This window comes from Toxoplasma gondii, chromosome II, assembly GCF_000006565.2.
Source record: "Toxoplasma gondii ME49 chromosome II, whole genome shotgun sequence".
NCBI classification, from domain to species: domain Eukaryota; phylum Apicomplexa; class Conoidasida; order Eucoccidiorida; family Sarcocystidae; genus Toxoplasma; species Toxoplasma gondii.
Window position 1 is genome coordinate 1181723 of NC_031469.1, and position 20659 is coordinate 1202381.

General features: G+C 48.8%; 2 protein-coding genes and 2 non-coding genes across 4 annotated transcripts in view; 2 read left to right on the forward strand and 2 right to left on the reverse strand.

Moving 5' to 3' along the window:
• TGME49_222660 (leucine rich repeat-containing protein) overlaps nt 1-13185 on the forward strand; it is a 34371-nt gene extending 21186 nt beyond the window's left edge. The window contains exons 33-51 of the mRNA XM_018779972.1: nt 147-190; nt 916-994; nt 1494-1687; nt 2494-2543; nt 2908-2999; nt 3632-3721; nt 4246-4336; nt 4801-4870; nt 5175-5319; nt 5723-5779; nt 6303-6348; nt 6642-6754; nt 7510-7594; nt 8554-8613; nt 9031-9209; nt 9949-10080; nt 11059-11136; nt 11419-11507; nt 12119-13185. Coding sequence (XP_018638320.1) covers nt 147-190; nt 916-994; nt 1494-1687; nt 2494-2543; nt 2908-2999; nt 3632-3721; nt 4246-4336; nt 4801-4870; nt 5175-5319; nt 5723-5779; nt 6303-6348; nt 6642-6754; nt 7510-7594; nt 8554-8613; nt 9031-9209; nt 9949-10080; nt 11059-11136; nt 11419-11507; nt 12119-12146 — 1722 coding nt within the window. The 3' untranslated portion in view covers nt 12147-13185. The remainder of the gene's footprint in view (nt 1-146; nt 191-915; nt 995-1493; nt 1688-2493; nt 2544-2907; nt 3000-3631; nt 3722-4245; nt 4337-4800; nt 4871-5174; nt 5320-5722; nt 5780-6302; nt 6349-6641; nt 6755-7509; nt 7595-8553; nt 8614-9030; nt 9210-9948; nt 10081-11058; nt 11137-11418; nt 11508-12118) is intronic.
• Nucleotides 13186-13529: 344 nt separating this feature from the next.
• On the reverse strand, nt 13530-13609 carry TGME49_222680. The gene has a single exon. It is a non-coding gene; the product is annotated as a tRNA-Leu (tRNA).
• Nucleotides 13610-14168: 559 nt separating this feature from the next.
• On the reverse strand, nt 14169-14248 carry TGME49_222690. Its single transcript has one exon. It is a non-coding gene; the product is annotated as a tRNA-Leu (tRNA).
• A 2387-nt stretch (nt 14249-16635) lies between these two features.
• TGME49_222700 (hypothetical protein) lies at nt 16636-20633 on the forward strand (the record flags this gene model as incomplete). The annotated part of the gene is made up of 2 exons (XM_002370026.1): nt 16636-16743; nt 18795-20633. The coding sequence occupies 2 exons, from the start codon at nt 16636-16638 to the stop codon at nt 20631-20633; spliced, it is 1947 nt and encodes a 648-aa protein (XP_002370067.1).
• Nucleotides 20634-20659: the final 26 nt, after the last annotated feature.

Genomic DNA, 20659 nt, shown 5'->3' on the forward strand with positions numbered 1-20659 from the left:
TCTGTGAACGCCTCCTTCTTTTCCGGAGAATATATTTGTTTGTGTATGTGTCTTTCTCCCGTCGTTCTGCTGTGAGGACGGAGGGTCTGCACCTTTCCGACAGTTGCCGCGCCTTCTCTTGGATTGTCCTCGGTGGCTTTTCGCAGGCAGAGTCAATGGACCTCGTCGTCAACTACGCCTTGATCGCTGAGTGAGTTGCCAGAGGACCGACTTTGCACTTGTGCCGGCCTTCGCTTTTGTTTCTGGAGGGGAGAACGAGCGACCAAAGGGGACTGGGGATCACTGTTGGCGAAACAGGTTTCTGCGCCAGGGGAAAGCAGCCATTGACGCTTTCCGAGGAGAGACACGACGCAAGGGATGTTGAAGCGCGTGGATGGACAAACTGCGCCGTGGGGGCTGTGCGAACTTGTGGCGTCTGTTTATGCCCTGCATGCAAAGATTCGTTTGCTGTCTCTTCGAAAACTAAGGCGAGGCTCTTCGCCTTCTCGGCGGCTTCCTGCTTGCGGGTGCATTGTCGATGGGGCGCATAGTCTCGGAGAGAAACATTCTCTCGTGAGAGAACAGCTCTCTTCGAGATCCGTCAGCTGCCATAGCTGCGGTCTCCCCTCTTTGTAAAGTTCGACATCACATCTAGTCTCCAGGTATCTTGTTTCCCTCTAATCGTCTTCTTTCCTTCGGATTTCGTTCTCTCCTTCTGTTGTGCTTTCTTCCCCTCTGTTTCTCAGTCGTTTTCTCTGTCTGTTCTTCGACTCTTCTCTCCGTCGCGCCTTCTTCTGTGGGGTCTTCTTGGCATGTATATCCCTTCTGTGGTGCTTGCTTTCTTTCATGTTTTCCTTCGGTATTCCTTTTTCTCTTTCGTCTTGGTTTTCTTTATTGCTGCTCCCAGTGCTTTTCCTTCTTCTTGTCGCTCTGCAGCTTTTCGGTGTACGTGACGCATCCGCTGCTGTTCGTCTTGAAGCATTCCGCGAGTCGACCACTGAATCACGAAGAACAGGCAAGCGGCCCTCTTTCCATCTCTTACGAATTCTTCTCTTTCTTTTGCCATCTTCATCCCGTCTCCCGTTCACTCCTGGTCCTGGGCGTTCCAGTGTCTTTTCTCCGTCCGGCTTTCCTTTTTTCTCCTTCTGTGCTCTTCCTTCTCTTCTTCCATCTCGTTCCTTCCTCGCGTCGTCTCCGTCTCGATCGCATTCACAACCTCTCGACCTCGTCTCAGGTTTTCGGAGTCCTTTCTCCCTCTTTGCGAATCGGTCATGTCCGGCGGAGATCTGTGTTTTCTGTCGCGCATCTTCAGCAGCTTCCTGGCCCCCCGACTCTTCCTCCACAGAGTGTGCAGAACTCGAAGCTCTGCGATTCTGTCTTAGCTGTCCCCTTGCAGTCCCCCTGCATGCACTTGAGGTTCTAGGTTCTTCGTGTGGTGCCGCGGCTCGGCTTGCACTGCCGTCTTCAGTGGCAGTCTGAAGCGCCTCTGGCTCCGTTTGTTTTTGTGTTTCCAGATTCTCTGCGGAGAGGTTGCGAGCTTCTACGCAATGCTCGCGCGGCAAACGTCGTACGTCAAGTACTCCTCCGACTACCAAGTGCAGAAGTGGGCAACAGAAATTGCCCTCGAGAAATTCTTCACTACAGCGACTCTGCGGACTCTCGTTGGCATGCTGCTCTTCGACATTCAAATCGACGCGGGAACGGCTCAGTAAGAACGAAACCAAAGACGGAGGTCCTCTCTCAGAAGACTCGAACGCTTCTCTTATTACGGCTGTCTGGCCGCGAAAAAAGAATTTAAACTCTCTCTTCCAGATCCGCCAGAGAGAAAACGGCGCGGCGAAAGAGACTTCTGTGCTGTCGACGTCACCTCAGAAGAAACCAGTACTCTGCTGGACTGCCTCAGACAGCTAACAGTGTTTCGGAGGAACTCGCAGCAACACCGACAACTCAGGAATATACATTTGCGCGCGCTGTCGATTATGGAAATGAATACCTCCCAAACAAGGCCGAAGGGATCAAGCAAACGACGCCTGCATCGATATATATGTATATATCTATATATACATATACATATATATATATACATATATATATATATGCATGTCTAGATCCGTCAAGAGACTCATTTTTAACAGTTACGCATTTAATTCGATGTGTGCGATTGTACCTCTATATGTGCATGTGCTTGCGTTCATGAGGAATGTACATCTATATACATATAAACATATATAAACGTTTGTGCATGTCGTCATGTTTCACTGACGGTGTTTGTGTCTGTCTGGCCAGTGCCGCGCGTCTTTGTCGTCGATTTGTTTTTTCGCGTTCAGCGGTTAAAAGTCTCTCGTGTGTCTCCTTGCCGCACAAACGCAGGGTGCGTTTGCGTGTGAGAAAACGCGAAATCAGCCGCATGCAAACGAAAGAAAGGGTGCATGTGCATGCAGAAGCGATGGAGGCAGCGAAAGAAGGCTCTGTCAACGGAACAGGACTGGCATGTCTGTCTCTGTTTTTTTTCAGTGGGAGTTACATTTCGCATCTCTTTGCGGACTTAGCTCCAATGCGTGAACGTGAGTTTCAAAAAAAGAGACATTTCTGGGAAGATCTGGAAAATCCGACAGATCGCTTTGGCCACTTTCAAAAGATTCAGGGGAACAGTGCCAGAGGCGAACGGGGCCATATGACTCTTCTCGTATTATCACATACGTATACATAATTATACATAAGTATATATATTTATATGTACATATGTATATATATATATATAAATAGATACAAATATATATATATATATATATATATATGTATATATATATGTATATAATATGTGTGCGTGTGTGGGTTGCAAAGATAGGAATGTCTGTTTGTGTGTTTTTTGGTGGGCGTCTGCTTCCACAGGAGCGTTGAGTCATGCGTTGTTCTGTCGTTTTTCAGGAATGAGAATCGAATGTTTGACAGTTTTGTCTGAGGTAGTGCAGCGGTGTCCTTCGCGTCTCGGCTATGAAGCCTTGGAGGCTCTTCAGGTGGTAGGTTTTTCCAGCCTGAAGAAACTGTTTCGTCGACTTCCCGTTCTCTGCGCTCTCGCGTTTCTCGTCAAAGTCATGTCATTATATCTTGCTCGAGCTGCTCTTTCTGACGACGTATTCCATCCCGGAGTGCCTCTTGGCTCTCTCTCTGTCTCCCTCCGGTAGCCAGAGAGGCACCGAGAGAGAGAGAGAGAGAGCGGCCCGCGTCGGGAAGGAATCCTTCGCAGGCGACGACAAACCAGAGAAAGAGGAAGAGACAAACATTCCGAGGTTTCCTCGTCTGGAAGAGTTCTGCGTCCCCAGTTCCTTTCGAGGAGTCACTGTTGTCTGGAGCACTCCACAGTTGTCGAATTGGCTGCGAAGGAGGGAGTGAGGAGGAAGCAGACAGGCTGCCGTTGGACTGCGTTGCTCGAGTCCAGTCTCTGTTTCATTCGTATTTTTTTGGATGCGCTTTGTTTCATGCATCGCGGATTTATCTGTCTTCGTCCTCTTCATTCGTGACAACTTCCTCTCGCGAGTCTTCCTGCTGAGTTTGGCTGGTCTTTGCATCCGTGCTCTTCCCTTTTTCCCGAGATGTGACTGCATGGGTCGCATTATTTTTTGTTTTTCTTATTTCTTTCTTCGTTCTGCAGGCGCGTGTGTTTAACCATCATCCCATCCGAAACTCGATTCAGTACGAGTTGCTCGACGACGCCAACACCGGTCACTTTCGTTCAACTCTCGTAAGCACAGACTTTTGCCAGAAGCCGGGATCTCCGTCGATATGCATGTACACTTCCATCTCTACACACACATTGACAGATATAACTGCAGACACATATGTATACATCTTTTATATATATATATATATATATATATGTTTGCGTACCTATATGGAAAGGCCAAAATGTAGAGGTCTGCACGCAGGGGAAAATATCAGGTGTAATGAGGCGGCCAATGGACGCATGCGAGAGCCACTCTCGCCTTTGGCGTCGCCTACTCAAGTCGTCTTCTCGAAATCTCAGATGCATTTGGTGTGAACCTATGTACCTCTTTCTGTGCCGATGCTTATGCGTTTCTGCCTCATCGTGTCTATATGTATATATTTCATTCGCGCAATTGTAGATATTTATATAGTATAACTGTATAAACAAGCATATATATATATATATATAGTTACACGGCGAGATATGCTTGTTTCTGGAGATAGTTTAGAATGTGATAGGAACTATTTTATCCTCCATTTCTTGTGGTTTGTTTTGATCAGGAGCTGTTATTGTCGGAGCATTCTCAACGTGCAGAGCGCATTCTGCAGCTCGCTGTTATTCACTGGTGGACGCCGACGTCTCATCTGGACAGTGAGAGTGTCTGTACACCTAGACTTGCGATTGCTTCTCGTCTTTTCTTTTCTTTTTCAACTTGCATGAGCGGCGGTAACGCGCTGCTGATGTGCCTGCATCTTTGAGACATAGGTGCTCAAGTTGCGTCTGATTTGTGAGGGCGTTTTCCAGGGATTTCAGTTGCGAGACCTGGAGACTGAGTCTCTCGAGTTCTCGAGAACATGACGTCTCGTCGCTCCCTTGTCTAGTCAAGACGTTGCAGAGCATTCCTTCTTTTGAATGTTTTCTTCTCGTCGTTGGATCTGGAAGCCGCAAAGCCCACTTAGTCTTTGCAGCAATTTCAACGGAGCGTTGAACGGCCGTTGCGACGGAATCTGAAGATCGCTTGCCTTCGCCAGAACGCGACCGTTTTCCTTCGCGGAGATCGCGGCGTTCAATCCAGCATCTCTTTGCGTTCTGCCTTCTCCTTTCTGTCGGTGCAGCGACTCCAGTCAGACAAATTGTCGCCGTCAGTAACTACGCCTTCTACATCGTCGACAAGCCAGATGGGCTGTACGTTTTGGAAAGCGACTCGGCTTCCTCTCGTCCCGCATGCAGCTAAAATTCTACTTGAACGTCTGCGAATGTGTGGAGACAGGAAAAGACAAGATAAACAAACTCCTCGGCTCTGCTCGTCAATGTGCATCGGCACTTCTGTCCATGTACCTGGATCTCTATTGGGCAGATGTGTGGACGCATCGGTCTGCATTTATATTCACCTACACACGCATACGCACATATACATATATATATATATATATATTTGGATAGAGGTTGGATTTGTAGACCGTGGCTGTGTCGAGTTCCGTTTGTTCAGGCGCGATCCGAGTACCCCAGAGGTGGAGTATCACCACCAGAAGAGTGGGCGAATTCGGATTGTGCAGAAAAAGAGATACAAAAACATGACCCGTGTCGTCAAAGGCTTCCCAAGTCACGACTGGCTAGCTGTCGGGTGGAAGGAGGTAAGCGAGTTCCACCTCCACTGAAAAAGCTCTTTAAACTGGGGAACCGTTTCAGACGATCCGTTGCGGTGCTCTAGGCAGGCCAGTGCACGCGGTCATCCCAGATATCTTCTACAGGCAAGCGGTTGTGTTTTCTGTCGCCTCTTGCCTCATCGTTTTCGCCACATTAAACAGGATATGTTCAACATGTTTGCTCGCTTCTCGACGTCCTCGGTCCTCTCCCGGCGACTTCCGCGTTTCTTCAACGCTGTTCCCTTCTCTGAAAAGATTCTGGCAACAAGCACAGGCTCTCCATCTGGTTTGTTTCAGTTGTGTTCCCCGACCTGTGTCCGTGTATTTTTTCTCGCTTTTCCGTCATGCATTTCCTGCTTCTGTGCGTTTCCTCTTGGTGCCCTGCTTCCAGCCGCGCTCCAGTGGTGACGGATTTGATGAGCTGTTCGACGTCATCATCTGCGATAAGGTCAGAAAAAAAACGCACAAGTTCATGCCTTCACCCAGTGGTGACGGAGACAGATACATGCACTTTCACAAACGCGCATCTGCTTTTCAAGATCTTCACACATCTACACAAACGGAGGTTTGTCGCTGTGAGAACTTGTGCGTTCAAGTCCACGCTTCTGTCAGCGTGTATGTATCTGCCCCCTCTCTCTTCGGTCCACACGGAACGATATCCGTACGAATATATTCATGTATATACACTTATCAATACCCATAAATAAATATATATATATATATATGCAGACATACAGATACCGACATGAGCAGAAGCTTAAGCGTATCTTGGTGATGATATATATATATATATATATATATATATATATATACATACATATATATATATATATATATATACATATATATATGTATGTATCTGGAAGCGCGTGAAGACATACGTGACACTAAAGAAGAGGTGATGTGTACGTTTCTTTCGCGAGTCCAGGTCGAAGCATCATTGTTTTCTGGCAACTTTTGTTTCTTCTCAGCTTCTCGCCGCGGCTCCCATCATTCAGTGTCTGCATGCCATCTCCGGTACGCACACGGGCGTCTCCTTCACACAAAACTGCATTCACCTTGCAGATGTTCCCATACGCAACGCATGCACGTATGCTGCTATATATATATATATATATATATATGCATATATGTGTGTGTTTGGGTAGGTATACGCACATATATTCATATATCAACAAGTATGTATGTTTGTATGTATGTATATCTGTATACATGCGTAGACAGATACAGGCATAAGTGCATACGCAGATGTTGATTTGGCTGGTCACATGCATGCACATGCGGATCGTGCGTGACTTTTCTTTTTTTAGGTCGTGTAGATGAAGAGCGGGTGGATGTTCTGAAAGATTCAGTGATGAAGGAGTGCGTAGCAACAATTGTCGACCCAAAGCTCATTGAGGCAGCCTCCATTGCTCTTCGCCAGGTAGTTTCACAGTCCGACGGAAATTGAAATGCTCAAAGGGAATTTCGAGAGTAAAACTGAACCTCGATATGTGTGGCCATCTACAACCCTATCACATGTCAAGAATGTATGCATATATATATATATATATATATATATGCATATATATATATATGTATATACATATACATATGCGTACCGATGTTTATGTATGTCTGCACATGTGGATGAATGTATGTTTATATATATGTATTGATATACATATAAACTGCGTCAGATTTAATAAAATAAAGTAAATATAGACAACGGGTGTATATTGAATAAACTGTAAGTGGTATGTTTTCTTCGACGGGTGGCTGTCTCTGTTTTTGGTGTGGGGGGAGGTCGGCTCTGCGTAAACATTTTAAAGGATTTGACAGATTTCGTTGGGAAGAAATTTCACACATCGGGCTGGACACAAATGTTGATTAATTGTTGAGTGAAATGAGGTAAATTGTAAACTTTGAAATTTTGTGCTTTTTGCGGAGATTGTGTATTCTCTTGAATGAAATGGAGTGGCATCGGAGAGGTAGTGCCTTCCCGCTGTGAACATTACAAGGTATAATTCTGCATGCAATCGCTACAATGAAACGTCGGCACAATTTAAAAAGTGAAGTTTATTGGACAAGTCCAGTGCTCGCGCTCGAGCTTAAAAACGTGTAGTTACAGTTTTTCCAACTCTTTTCCCCGTACATGCGTGCTATCTCCGGCTCGTCACACCCACTCGCGTTCTGCAGAGAATCAGTCCTGAAGCGAGGAAGGCGAAGGAGAAGCCAAACCCCTACGACCGGTACCAAGCTCTCTTCGTTCTTACCCTCTCAAGTAAGACTGTTTATTTGAGACGTACGGTTCTCGCTTTCTGTTCCTGCGCATTTTTCGCGATTGAACTTGGTTGTCGGAGGCTCCGGTAGTTAGACGCCGTGTTTCTTCTTACCGGTTTGAATGCGCGTGATCCTGAATCGGTAGCTGACTCTTTGGTGACGAGCGAATCCCACTGAGTGGCTGTCGCGAAGTCGTCATGTTCTCCGTACCACGCTGATCAGAAGAGCTCGAGGGCGAAGGCGATACTCCTTGTTGACCGTATCTCGTGAGGTACAGGCGTCGCTCGCGTTCGGCCTCTGCTTGGTCATTCTCGAGCTGCACCAGAGACATCAAGGAATGCACCCGAGTCTACTGGAGAAGAAGCGGAGAACAGACCGTTCTCCAGTGGCGTCAGCGGGACTCTGCGGTGGACGCGTTTCACAGACGCTTTCTTGTTCCAGTAGCTTTTTTCGCATGAGACAGGCGTGTGTGGGAAGCTGTCTCACCCAGAGGAGTTGCGTCTGTCGTCTCACAAAGAGAGCGCCTTCGCTTCGAAAAACGACTTCCAAAAACGTAGATATATTGGAGCAAACAAGACTCCAGGAGAACCGACCTTGTGTCGTGTGACGGAAACTGCACACGCACATGCCCCGCGAAAGCAAATGCCCAGGGTGATGCAGCGCCCTCTTCAGTTCCAGTCTGCCGCGGCTGGCTTTCGAGCCAGTTGTTGAACGTGTGTCTCCAAGCGTCTTTTTTGACCGGCACAGGCATAAGTTTTCAAGCAGAAGACACAAGTGTGAGGAGTCGTGAAGACTCTTATTCTCTCCGTTTCGGTGCACCGAGACAGCATCGAAATGTGTGAACAAACAGCAGGGAACTCTTCCCGTGATCGAGTTCCGGTGATTGCCCATGCAGGGACTTTAATAGTGTTTTTTTGCCTTCTCATTCTTCTCTGTCGCTTTCTTTCGTCTTCGCCGCAGCCGTCTACGAGATCAAGATAAACTGGAAATTCTGGTTCTGTCTGAACCCTCTCGCCTGCCGTACGTACACCCGCAGCGCGTCGCTCGTTGAGTGCCTGTAGATTTAAAGCTCTCCCCCAGAAAAGGCCGCGGGTGTCCAAGAACCTCAGTGTTCCCGCCTTTGGAGGGCGGCCAGGCGCCACAGGTTGTGCGAGAAGTTTTTCTCTGCGACTCACAGTTTGTTCGTTCGACTGTGCCCTTCTCCACAGAAAGGCCTTCTTCCTGTGCCGCTTCCTGCGTCCAGTCTGCAGCTAGCTTTTCTTCTTTCCCTCTCTCTCCAGGTTTCTCGCATCTCCCGTTCAGCGGTCTCTTTCGCCTCACGGCGGTTCTCACTTGTCTTTCCTTTGTCGCTGCTCTGCTCTCTTCTCGGAGGCCATCTATGTCCCTCGGTGACACTGGTGGGCTAGCATGTCTGCTTTCTTCTCGTCCGGTTTGTAGGCGAGGCTGGAGGCATTCGCGAAGCCGACGAAGACGAGGAAGAGAAAGACGACCAGACTCGTTTGAGAGGTCCCGAAGAACAAGGCGGCGCCTTGGGGAATTTCGTCGGCTGGATGGGAGACGAAGAAGACTCTTGGGCGCAGGATCGAATGCAAATCGAACGGAACGAAGCCGTAGAGGTATCGAACGCTCAAAGATCGATTGTTCTTCGGAGTCACAAAGACACCTGGGGAACATGCTGTTCTCAGACGCTCGTCTCGTGACCACACGAAGTGCCTTTTCTCTAGTTTCTCTTTTCCGATACAAACACATATACATTCATATATATATATATATATTTATATTTATTTATGTATATATATGGATATTTGTACCTTTGTCTGATGTGGTGGTGGATGTCGTGACAAGTGCGTGCACAGACACATGTCTGTGCAAATATAGAGATTTTCTGTGAAGACAATTCGCATTTCTGGCGTTGCCTGCTCGGTGCACACCTGTGCATGCATTGGGTGAAGGCAACGTGGTCTTGGTGCATGCAGAAAATTACTGTTTTCCACCCTTGCACACGCAGGTACATGTGCGGCTCTGCATCTGCATTTTCATACCTTCGTGTGTGAAGTCGATTCGTCTGTGTAGAAACGTAGAGATGTGGGCTGACACAGATGCATGCGCCTCTGCATACGAACAGTTCTGCTATATGTAAGACAACCGCTGGCAGACACCCGTATTTCTCCATTTCGTGTCTACCATAGAGTATAGAGATAGATGTTTGCATGGTTGCAGAGATGGAACTGTGCATTCTGTGTCTGCATTTCCTCTCAAACATATATACGTTCAAACGTTTGCATGCGCGTACGGATGGACCGAGGAGTTTGCTGTGGTGTCTGTGTCTGTGGATGTTGTCTGTTGCATCCTCAGAATTCAGATCAGGTTCCTTCTTGGATGGATACGATGGGAGACGCGACAGCTCCGCACCTGCGTCGACTCAAGGCGGCCAAGGCGAATTTGTTAACTGTGACTTTCAAAGGCAGAATCGAGGACATTCGTCAGGTTCGCCTTTCCTGCATGCGTTTTAAATCGGTTTAGTTTCCGCGAATTAAAATGTGAAAGGGTCTGTAGGAAACCAACGTTTCTTCGGAAGACAGAAGGGAACCGACGAACGCAGAGTCGCTTGGCAGTTCACTCTGTACGCGCATGTCTTCTACGGTGCTGCCCTATACGCGATTTGTTGTAGATAGATGTTCGCTCCAAGTGTGAGATACAGACAACCAGGTTCTTCCTAAGTGCAGGACACCAACACCCTCCACAGGAACGCCTACGAAAAACGTAAACGTGTTGGGTCGATGTCCCACATACAATTGCACTTGCTTTCCGCGTACATTCGTTTATATATACATATATATATATATATATATATATATACATGTATACATATGTAAATATATATATATATATACATATATACATATGTAAATATATATATATATATATACATATATGCATATGTAAATATATATATATATATGATTGTAGCTTCGGATGCATGCGTGTGCGCGTCAGTCGCGAGAAATTTGCATCTTCGTTTTCAAAGAATTCTTAGCTACCAGAGAACATATGTTGTTGAGCATGCGCATAAAAAGAGAAAGAACGCGTATGCCTTTTGACGAAACGCGATCCAGACCTAGATACGTTTGTGTCCGTTAAATAACTACTGCTGTGGGTCTATCGGCTGTACGTGGTTAAATGGATGAACACTTGTATTGGGAATACGACAAGCATGTCAGTTTCTGTATATATATATATATATATATATAGGTAGACTCGAAGTTCTGGTGAATGTGTGAATCCGTATCCAAGCATATATCTGTGCATCTATATGGGGACTTGCATGCATGCCCTGTAAGATGCACTGGTGTGTCTGTGTTGGGTTGATCTTTAACGAAGCAAGCTGTTCCTAGAAAAATATTTTGGAGCCCTCTGTGCCGCGTCTCATGCAGTGCTGAGATCTCGTCTTTTCCTTTTTCACAGGTTGAATTCGGGGGGAAAGAAGAGAGCACAGTGGAAATGACATTTCGTCAAGGCACAGGTTCCAGCGCGAACGAAGAGGTACCGCCGACTTTTCACATGGCCTCTGTGTAGAGACGAATCTGCTCATGCCGTCTCTGTTTTATGCAAACAACATGTGGCATAGTAACACACTATGCCGTTATATAAATATATATATAAATATATAAATATATATATATATATGTGTGTGTGTGTACTTGGAAGAACTTTGTAGATGTGTACTTGGTCTCTGCACCTGTGTGTGTATGCCTACATACGAGAGAGTCGGCGTCGCATTTCTTTCAGTGTTTGTTCACGTTTGTGTGCGTCAACTTTTTCCAGGTGATCGCCGTGGTCTTTTCTGATGACGCCGCTCGCGAGCAGTGGCGACGTTGTCTCGCGAAGGCTCTGAATAGGACAGACGAATCCGAGTAAGCGACAGAGCAACGAAGACAGGAACAACGGCGTTACTTTCAGAAGGAAAGTGTGCCTGCAAGGATATTTTTGCAACGCTTTTTTAGCTTATGCAAATATGTCAGTATAGTGTAAACGTCGACATCGAGTGTTTAGCTTGTCGGAGAAAGTATTCAAAGACACCCAAGACCGGAGACGCGTTTTGCTGGTGAAACGCATCGGTGGGTAACAAGCAAACGGTTTGGCGGATGAAGGTCGACTGTACAGAAGGAGTGTGTGTTCCGTTTTTTTTTTGCAAACGCATTCTCCTTGAAAGAATCACACGGCAGCAGTTCGCGAAGGGCAAAAAAGAGAAGGGTCCCTCGGATTCGATGACGTTGTGCACGCGTGCGTCTTTCGTTTTTTTTTGCTGTTCATATGCACCGACGACATCGTGGTAAGAATTCCGGTGTGCAGTGATACTGGTTTTGTAAAATGGTGCTCGAGTGTGGAGGATTCTTCATTTCCCTTATGCAAGCTTCAAAATTTAGTAGCAAGGAAGACTGTAGAGTCCCCCACACACTAGGAAGCATGTGCGTGTTTTTTTTAGGCGTTCTGCTAGATTTTGTGTGTTTGCCTGTATCTGCAGCACCTGGATGCGCCGGTGGAAAACCTAGTGGCGGGGTGGAAAAGAATAGCCACAAAATCGTTGTGTCTTTCCCTCTGGAACAACACGGCAAAACTCGAATGTCCATACTCGTCCAGCAGAATTAATTTCAGAGTAATTTCCTGGACTGCGAGATCGACACCTTTGTGCATTTATTGAGTTTCTCGGTATAGATCTCTAGAAATTTTCTTCGGTCTCTGCAAGGACCTGTGAGGTTCAGATGCGCCTTTCTTGAGGCAGGTTTTACGCTCGCGTATGTCAGCACCATCGCGTGCACAAAACCACATCTCTGACAACGAGAAACAGCAAAGTTTCGTTGTGGCCTGATTCTGAAAACCATCTTTGCTGAGTTCCCGGCTTCAGGCTTGGAAGTCTGCATTCTCGTAATGACAGGGACTTTGTGTGAGTTTGTTCATCTTTTACCCGTGTTCAGTGGGAAGTAGTCTTCATGTAGTTGATATTCTTTCTCCCGCTATGACGGCCCTCGCACGCTTCGAGGCATGCAAGCGGCTCGACTTTTGTACAGCTGTAAGTCGGTATAGATTAGCAAGTGCTTTTGTGAAACGTTTTTCAGTGGTTAAGTTTTTGTTTCCTTTTGAAAATTTTAAACAGGTTGCGACGACAGCCGCTAGCAGGTTTTTCGAGGGCGTAATCTCTCTCAAGGCGTCGTCTGTGTTGTTCGGGGTGTTCTGTGCGTGCTGTTTTTTCTGGTTGTATGTTTTTTTAGTGGGCGGACAACTCTTTTCAGTTTGTTTCCTCCCGTTTTCAAGCGTGCGGCTGAGAATATATATGCGGGACCTCTTCACCATTGGAACTCTAATTGGATAACTGGACAAAAAGTAATAGTCTTGAAAGGATCAGTTGTGTATACCACAGGCTATGTCAGTGACGTGTGCGCTGCAGACTTCGCTAGGTACCGGTGCAAAAGCTCGTAGTATACACAAGACTCAATTCTAAGTATCTAGTTTTTGACTTTCGAAGTGCATGTCCACCAAAGTGGTAAACGTGTTATGAAGAACAACTCTGACCGTTTGTTCTACAGAATATTTTTTTCCGTCGTCGTTGTAGCCCGTGAAGCGGTCAGACCAATGACTGGAGCGTTCGCGGCGCTAGTCAGTAGTGTGTGCTCGTCTGTTCTCTGTTGGTAGAAGCCATTCTTTGTAAGCAGCGCGCCTTCTGGGACGAAGTGATGCAACTGCGAAGGGATGTATCAAACTGGAAACCTAGTGAGAGTCTCTGGATTCTTGACAAGGCGAAGCAGCGCCGCTACACCTGCGAATCAACGTTTGGTTGTAACTCCCTCATGAGAAGAGAGAAGAAATAAATCCCCTTCTATCGTCTCGAGTAACACTAGTGGTAATATTTACAGTATTGGAAACGGTTGAGAAAACAATGTCAGAAGTGGGATTCGAACCCACGCCCTCGCGGACTACGACCTGAACGTAGCGTCTTAGACCACTCGACCATCCTGACGAGAGCCCTACCTGGGACCGCTTTCGCCATCCGCGACCCCGTCAGAGTCGATGCAGAAGATAGTTTTGCAAAAGAACCGGAAACTGTTGGTGGCTAAAGTTCCCGTTGAAACCTCTGCTGATACGAAATTCCTCAGTGTTGCAACTACTCGATCTCGATACGCCAACTGGTGGACTTTCCGCTCTCAGTTACTGCCGTCCATCCATACATGTCTCAGTACAATATTGTCTGAACGAACGATACAGTACAGCTAGGGAAAGCCCAGGGAAGATACGAGATTGAGTCGTTCTCGACGTGATATGCGATATTCTTTCATGGTATTGAGAAGTGCAGGAAGTGGGCCCGTGATTCTGTGTAGCTACATTGCCAGCGTCACGAGAAAAGTGGAAATACCTCTGGCACGAGGAGGGTTGGAAACTCCTCTCAAACCCTGGAGGTCACATTCACCACGGCTCCGCCTGCAACGCACAAATATAGGAAACGGCAGCAGTAGAAAAGGAATCTCTAGCCTCCCTTCAAAAAAACGCTCAGGAAAAGCGAAAGTGGAAGTGGATAGAAATGTCAGAAGTGGGATTCGAACCCACGCCCTCGCGGACTACGACCTGAACGTAGCGTCTTAGACCACTCGACCATCCTGACATTCGCTCTCGGTCCCCCTCTTGCCATCCACGTTTAGGATCGAGGGTTGAAACCGGCGTGGAGAAGCTTTTCGAGGTTTGGTGGAATTCATCGGAGTCTGTAACGTCACCCTGTATTTCTCTCATCCTTCTCAAAGCATCATTTCCTCCGTCTGGTGATGTTCCAGGGAAATTTCCGGCTGCTTCCTTTTGTCTATGTGCATGCGGAGATTTCGCGCCCCCGCTGGTTACGTGCAGTATCGAGCACAAGCGAGGGGGCTTCTGGTAGGGGGCTTGTTGTAGTCAGAGTGGCATTATCGGTGAATCGCTAAGTTTCGGCTAGCCACATCTCAAATGGATCGGTTTCACCATGTGTCTTTTGTTTTCTTTACGAGATGCAAAAGGTCACGGGTTTGTGGAGTTTCGTCAAAGTGTGTCGTTGCTCTGTGACGGCAGTCACAAACTGGGTAGGGCAGACAACAACGGACGTGGCTGAAAAGTTGCACATGCAGTCAAGTAATGGTTTCTTTCTCTGAACCAAACACTGCGTTGCAACAGCAAGTTGAGAAGCCTAGCGGGTTGCACCACACTTCTAAAAGCTCGGGTTTCGGCTGCAGCCCCAGGATACCGTGCATCTACGTCTGGAGCCCCTGGTCTGGCAGTACCAACGGGGTGCACAGGTTCTTCCAGTCGAACAACCAGAGCTCAGAGACGCAAGGGGGCTGTGGGAATCTCCGTCAGTTCTGTCTTCACTGACATGAGCACAGGGATCTTTTGAGGCCTACACTCCACCGTTTGCCTCTAGAGAATTCGCTGTGTATCGCATAGATAAGTTACCGCTTCGGCGGCGCTCAGGCGCAGCGTTGTACGAAGCCATAGAGTTGTGTGGTTAGAAAGGTAGCCAAGTACTAGGCTGTTGACAAAAAAGCTTGTTTCTCGAAGACGTTTATAGGGAGTGCCGCTGTGGACAACACTTCGGCCCTCTAGACCAGCAGCAGTGCTAATACTCGTACTCGCTTAGGTTCTTTCGAACGGTATATGGAGACAGCCTGTCGTGGAGCAGAGACGTCGCTTGAGATTGCTGCGGTACATAGTTTACAGAGTTCTCGCAAGTGGCCTAGGGTCTGTCAGATGAATATGCCACGGAGGGTTTCCCCTCGGAAATAGAAGTATACCGAATTTGTCGAATCCGATTCTTCTGAAATTCGCGGTAGGCCCTTTCCCGACGTGTTTGACTGTTACCGAGGGCATAAAAACACACGGGAGGACTGGCATTCAGTTCCCATCATTTTAATTTTCTTCACCATGGGTCGTCGCCCTCGTTCCGGTCACGGCCGTCGTGCCAGACCACCAGGTAACTCTCGGAGTGCTGGGCCGAACACTCCCCGGGTTCAGCCTAGGTCGGAGGAGACGAGTATTCGAGATTCAGTGGCTGTCTCACAGCCTTTTATCCGTCGTAACTCGACGGAGACATCTCTAGTGAATGCATTAAGTCGGCTGCACTTGAGTGACGACAGTCGTCAGAGCCCCCTTCACCTGAACACGTCGAATGAGCACTTGCTTCGAACAGCGTCTCGAATTCAAGAGGGTAATTTGTCGAAAGATCCAGGTATCTCCACCACGTCGAAGCAGAAAACTGACCAGGATGGAAAAAACCAAAAGCAGGATGATTCAGAAACCCGCGATTCCAACCCTACACCCCCGCTCCATAAGGTGGATTGTTGTGGCAATATGGAGCTGCTGAAGTTGGATAACCAAGAACGAGAACCTGGTCCATCTACGCCTGCAGTGGCACAAATCCCTCCTCGTTCACCGTTGGGCTACCCTTCACCTGGCGTAGTGGGTGTGTCTCGATTTCTTGGTTTAGGTCAAGCTCCGCTTCTCCAGGGGTCAAGCAGGTTGTTGTCACTCGAGACGCACGGCCACGTGGCAAAGCGTTCGCCAGTGCTGCAGTTCAGTCTTGTTCCACACGAAGAAGTCTGGGGAGATTTTGCAACTGCGGGGGATGTTGGGCGTCATCCGCTCCTGCGATCAGGCTTTGGTGATTTGTCCTCCTCAGATCTCGGGACGCGGCTGCCACAATTTCATGCTGAGAACGAATTCGCCAGATACTTGCACCTGCTTTCTGCAGGCAGCTCTCACAACGAAAGGAAGTCAAGGGGAGTGACCGAGAACGCGGGTCTGGCACTTCGACGGTCCCCAGCTGCTACCCCAAGGAGCACACTGTTGCCAAGAAGCACGCTGCGGTGCAGCCCTCGGAACACTTTGTTGATTTTCGACTGGGACGACACGCTCTTTCCTTCTAGCTGGTTGCGTTGCGCAGGCATCGACCCGCTGAACCAAGTGCAGTTCGGGTCGTTCAGCGACTTACCCTTGCACGTGCAAGAAGCGTTATCAGCATGTGAAGACATGGTGCTGCAGGTTTTGGAAGCTGCGCATGAACTGGGAATGGTCATGGTCGTGAGCAACGCACACACACGCTGGCTCCGACTCAGTCTCGACAAGCTGATGCCTCGTGTAGGTGCTTTGATGAGGCAGAAGGAAGTGGCTGTTATGAGCGCTCGATGCGTCTGTGAGGCAGTTGGCTGCGCCGATGCTGCCATTTGGAAATCGGCGACATTCGACGCTCTAATTGATGCATTCATGCGCACGCATGCTGCCCAAATCGCACGACAGAACCCGTTCCAGCCCCAACACTCTCCGATGTTTCCAAATGGAGGAACGCTGCGGAATCTGCTGGAACAAGGGACTCCTCGGACCCGATACGCTTTCCCGGATTCAAGGATCCCGCGCGCTCTAGGAGTTTCAGGAACCGCTGCTGTGATGATGGCAATGGAGGACAGGGATGCCGGCGACGCTGCTGTCGAAACGGACAAACTGCCGGGAGGAAGTACCACATTTTCAACGAAAGGTTCCAGACGTCATATCACCATTCCCGTCCAGCTGTGTTCCGGAGAACGAGCAAAACAAAATCGCGCAGCTTCAGGTGGTGGCGAAGCTAGTCGAGGTACTCGACTGCGTTTGCGGCTGAGTCAGACTCCTTCGAAATCTGAGGCTGAATGAGAGCTGAAAATACTTCAGCCGATGTGCTTCCAAAAGGCACTCCAGCGTGGATTAACCCACTGTGTTTGTGTCCCACAGCGCAGACTGAAGACGAACACGAGTCCGAGTCTTTCAGGGCGCTTTTACCGCAAACGCCAGACAGGCCTGCTTGTTAAAGCCGGACACTGATTGATCAGGACACAATAGTTCAATGACGAACCCCGTTGTCCGAGGGTTCACCTTTATACAAATGCTTTTGTGTGACTCTTGACTCTAAATGCGTCAGATGTTAGTATCGGTTTTCTCAACCCTTCTCTACCCATATGCGGGGATGTAAACCTTTGCGGCTGGACACACGCGCTGTGAACGTTTCTCCTCCGGTATTTGTAAATTCGTTACTAACAAAAGTACCGCTGAAAAACTGCGTGCTGTAAATGAGTCACATGCTGCGAAGAGTAGAAAACTGAAGCGTTTCATCAAACTGAAAAGCCAGCGTACCGGGAGGTGTCCGTGGAAAACGCAAACTCATTTTTGTGTGACCTCTTAGGTAATGAAGAGACATTGACAGGTTGCGAAGCTTTGCATAAAAAGTCTGTGGTTTCTCCGCCTATTTGCGATTCTCAGCCGTAGCATACAGGTGCTACCGACCAAAGGTGCGATTTATTAGGCCACAATCAGGCGTCCGGTTCTCGACCACTCCGTCCTTTGGTCCCCAAAGAAGCAGCGATAGCTGTTGCAGCGGTTGCAGTGAAAAAAGCAGCGAACACGAAGAGGATATCGATGGACAGCGCTGCTGTGTGGGCGCCTGCCTCTCATCTGTGGAAGAGGAAAATGACGTTGAGCTGGTGAGTGTCCTGTCTCTAGATGCAGCTGTTTCGTGGATCGCCCACGAGCGCAGCAACTACCGTTTGAGGCCATGGGGGAAGAAAGCAAACACTTTGTGCGATATCCAGCAATAACTCATAAGAGAAGAGCCGTGTGAACTCGCTCTACACCTGCAGTATTCCTCATAAAAGCGACAAAGCCGAAGAGATGTACGTAGTTGTCTTATCTCGGGCAGCGAGGAAACACAGAAACGATAGTGGCGATTTATGGACTGGTGACGCTCAGGTCAAAAACAACTGGCCGAAAGTTCTACTTAATAGAGAACATTCCTCAGTGCCTAGCAAGTCTGAGGATATGATATCCCGGCGGTGACAGCAGCTGAACGCGCTTGAATAGAAATCCGTCCGTGTGGAGTTGCGGCTTCGGTGTCTTCGGAGTGGCAAGAAAATAAGGAATCTTTCTGAGGCTGGTCTCCTTTCTTTCCCCCTAGTTTGTCGCACGTATATTCGTTAAACTAATAATACCATATAAGAATAATTTCCTGTTGTGTTCATCGTCATGTGTAGCCGGTGGCACTAAGAAAGAGACAGTAGGATTCTAGGTTGCTGGAGTGCCATCTGAATTGATAACGCGCGTCCGGTGGTTACTGGTAATGCCTTCGAGACTTCAATTTTTCTTCTTCCCAATGATATGGATCTCAGGTGAACCATTCTCCGCAGCATTCTAACTTCTACAACATCCTGGCCTTCGGTGATCAGGCCCACGATCGATTCGCATTCTTTACTGCGGCCGAGAACGTTATTCGACGTCACCAAACAGAGGCCTGCAGACAGATGCAGCAACAACAGCCATCAGAGCAATTGCCTTGTTTCCTGGAACCAGAGGAAATCTTCACTCCTGCATGCGCTGCCTTTAGTCCAGCCGAAGTTTCTTCACTTACCGGTAGATGCAGCGCTGCCGTCGCAAACAGCCAGGTTCGAGGGTTCCCAGTAAATTCCCAGCATTTTCAGGGAGGTTCGCCTGTTTCGAATGCCTCTGACTTGCTGGAAAGTCGGTTCGAAGTCGTTGTTGACTTTGACAGCGAGCGACTCCAGCAGCAGGTACGGCAGTTGCAGGTTCTGCAGCAGCGGCAATTCCCTCTCCCCCTACGCCAACAGCTCCAGCCGCTCCTGCCCTTCGCCGAGCAAAGTTCCGCTGTCAGTGAGCGGCTTCTGTGGCACTTTCGCTGCCCAGAGTCACCCTTGCAGCCTCATGCCCCGGAAACGCTGCTGCTCCGCCGTCTGAGTCGGTCAAGCAGCGACAGCAAGTCCGATGCTGTAGAGGTCGAACGAAAGAGCGATGGCAGAGACGTAGACTCACAACAGGCAGAGCAGCAGTGTGAGAGTCCCGCCGAACCCGGCGACACAACCGCACACAATGACACAGGACACTCTCTAGAAAGACGGCAAAATGTCGCCAACCGAAGCAGAAGGCGTCGGCTGCGGCGACCCGGCTCACACAACCGTCCCGGGGATAGCAATTTTCACTACAGAAATCCTGCAGATTTGCGACACTGCGTGAAGCCGAGTAACACAGTGAAAACGAGAACTCAGGCTCAGAAGATGGAGCAGGGCCAGCAAACGGACGCGCGGCAGGGAGGTTGCGTTGAGGCGCCAGCCGAGCACGACAACTACGGAAATTCTGCGGACTCCAAATCGGTATATCTTAAGAGCGTCCGTCTGATAGCCGGACCGTCGGCTGCTGAGCTAAGCCAGCAGCTGGCTGTGCTGGCGACTTCCCTTCGGCGTCTGGCAGAGTCTCCGTCTTTCCACGATTTGCAGGTGCAGAACGACTCTTTCTCCCAAAAAGCGGTTCTTCTTCCCGGCCTCTTAACATCACAGACAGAGTCGACGGCAGCTGCTTCTGTTGCAACTGCGGCATCTGCTATGGCCACAGCTGCTGTCACAGCCGCGAGAGCCGCCGCTACGGCAGCTGCTGCCGTTCGAAGAGTGGCAACACCAGTTGCTGATTTGTCTGCTCCAGTTGAGGCCGTTTTGGCTGCCTCAGCGATGGCAGCTCAAGCCGCTGCCACTGCAGCAGCTTCTGCTGCGGACGCCTTTGCTGTCACGGCGGCAAGGGGCGTCGAGGCTGGCGTCGAGACAGAACTCACTCCCCTGCCTCCTGAGGCAGATTTCATTCCTCTGTCGCCTGAGGTTAAAGAGCAGGTCCGCCAGCCAGAGCAGCTGACTCGGATAAACCACCTTGCCAAGCACTTCGCAGAATGGCGGCGAGTCGCGACGGAGGGAAGAGAGGCCGCAAAAAGGGAAAGCGAGGCCGGCAGCACAAACACAGCAGACACGATGAATGTTGCTCAGAACGCGGGAGAACGGGTACTGAGAGTGGCGCAGCAGCGAGGGAATAGAATGGAAGACGCAGCGCGTATCCCTGTCGGTGGACCTTTTACCCTAAGAACGAGCACAGAAGAACTGGACGAGTTCGGAATCATGGAGGAAAAACTCCTGAGGAGAAGAAACATCCGCCGAGGCGCCTCGAGGAAGTGACCGCAGAGGAAGTATTTATCGTAAGA